Below are 2,094 nucleotides of genomic sequence, written 5' to 3'. Positions count from 1 at the left end.
TAGAACAGATTTCTGGAAGGAGCTGCAAGGGCGGGAGCCCGAAACCCTAGCTGATTTCTTTGCTAGGGCGGAACCCCATAAAGTGATCGAGGAGTCACTAGCTAAGCTGAAGAAGGAGTCAAAGTCGGAAAGCCGTAGTAGCTGGAAAAACAAGAAAGACAAGTCTTACAGCCCCGAAAGGAGGAACACCTATAAGAGGAACCCCTACATAAGGCCTACCGGTGAGAAATCCTCGAGCTGAGACGGCAAAACCTCACCCATTACTGTGAATACAACCAGCACACAGGGCTTCGACAAGTCGAGGCTAACTATGAGGAAGACCAGGGAACCAAGGTACCATGAATACACGCCTCTGACGGCTTCCATAGATCATATTTTTGAGGTTGGAGACAAGGCGAGACTCTTCCGGAAGCCCTTTCGAAGTGGACCACCTGGAAAGAAAGACCAGGGGAAATACTATGCTTTCTTCGACTTGAATGGGCATGACACAGCGGAATGTGTGCATCTCAAGGACCACATAGAGGATCTCATTAGAACTGGATACCTGACAGAGTTTGTGGCTCAGGAGGCTAAAAAGTATAAGGAAAAGAAAGCTGAAAGGACAAATGACAAGGAACCCAACCGTAACACCCGGGCTGGCAGTGTACGAATAATCATCGGAGGACCCTTCGTGGGAGGCCAGGGGCGCAGTGCTGTGAAGAGATATGTACGGGAAGCCAGAGGGCTACCGTTAACCAATGTGTGCCATCTGTCCGAAAGGCCTCCCAAAATGTTTAAAGGGGAGACCATGGACATTACCTTTACTGAGTGGGATGCACGCGCGGTACATCATCCTCATAGCGATGCCCTGGTGGTAACAGTCGTGATTGGAAATGTCAATGTGCACAGGCTTCTTGTCGACAACGGAAGCTCTGTCAATATCCTGGCCTACAGTGCATACCAAAGAATGAAAATGGCAGACAAAGACATGATGACCTGCTATAATGAATTATATGGTTTCACAGGAAATGTTGTCCAAATTGTTGGAAGGGTAAGACTCCCAATCACCCTTGGAGTGGAACCACTGGCTACCACTCAAATCGTAGAGTTCATGATAGTAAATGAGGACATCTCCTATAACGGGATCCTGGGCAGACCTATCTTAAGGGACATGCGGATCGTAACCTCAATCTACCACTTATCGATGAAGTTCCCAACCCCTAATGGGGTAGGGTGTGTACGAGGATGTTAGGCTGACTCCCGGGAATGCTATAGCAGGGCTTTGAGATCTGCAGTGAAGGCCTGCAAAGAGGTCCAGCAAATGGATGGAGACATCCCAGAAAGCTATTACAAGCAAGTGGAGATAGAGGAGGAACCCGAAACTAAGGCTCAGGGGAAAGTTTTGATAAAATTTGTGAAAGAGACCTGTAACATGGTGATCATTGTGCAACACCCGGGGGAGGACCCATATCTCGAAGCCTCACATGCCGTGCATGGAGGGTTTACTCTCATGAATACACCCCTGGTGCAAAATGTTGATACAGTTGAAACCCTGGTCGAGGGGATTGTGGAAGATGTGACTGACAGTGATTCCGAAGGGGCTGGTCAAAGGCAGCCCCAAAATAAAAAGCAAGGAAGTAAGTGCGAGTCACCTTGTGACTTCAGCAGTGCTATGGTAACCTATCAACCTGGAGACCGGACACAACTTACAGTTAATGAAATCCTGGGTACGCAACCCCGAGAGGGTGGCAATAAAGAGGTTACCGTTGAGATCGACCTCGACCCAAGGATGCCGGAAACTCAGGTGAAGACCGGAGCAGCTGGGGATACCCTGTCCATCTTGGTGGATGAGTCCGACCCCTCTAAAGAATTAAACATTGGGGAACAATTGGGACCGGACCTAAGGGAAACCCTAGCCGCATTCTTAAAGAATAATCTAGACGTCTTCGCTTGGAACCATTCGGATATGATCGGGATTGACCCAGAAGTCATGTGCCACCACCTTAATATTGACCCGGACATAAAGGGAGTCAGGCATAAGAGAAGGCCAATTAGTGGGGAAAGGCCAATTACAGGCCGGGTTGCCGCCCTAAACCGGTTTATCTCGAAGTCCTC

General features: G+C 48.9%; 1 protein-coding gene across 1 annotated transcript; it reads left to right on the top strand.

The window, feature by feature from the left end:
* The first annotated feature begins 310 nt into the window (after positions 1-310).
* Positions 311-1,231, top strand: LOC135151471 (uncharacterized). Its single transcript, XM_064089930.1, has one exon. It carries the CDS (start codon positions 311-313, stop codon positions 1,229-1,231), a length of 921 nt encoding a protein of 306 aa, XP_063946000.1.
* The last annotated feature ends 863 nt before the right edge of the window (positions 1,232-2,094 follow it).

Source organism: Daucus carota, chromosome 3 (genome assembly GCF_001625215.2).
Source record: "Daucus carota subsp. sativus chromosome 3, DH1 v3.0, whole genome shotgun sequence".
NCBI classification, from domain to species: Eukaryota; Viridiplantae; Streptophyta; class Magnoliopsida; order Apiales; family Apiaceae; genus Daucus; species Daucus carota.
This window is presented reverse-complemented; position numbering and strand designations above follow the sequence as displayed.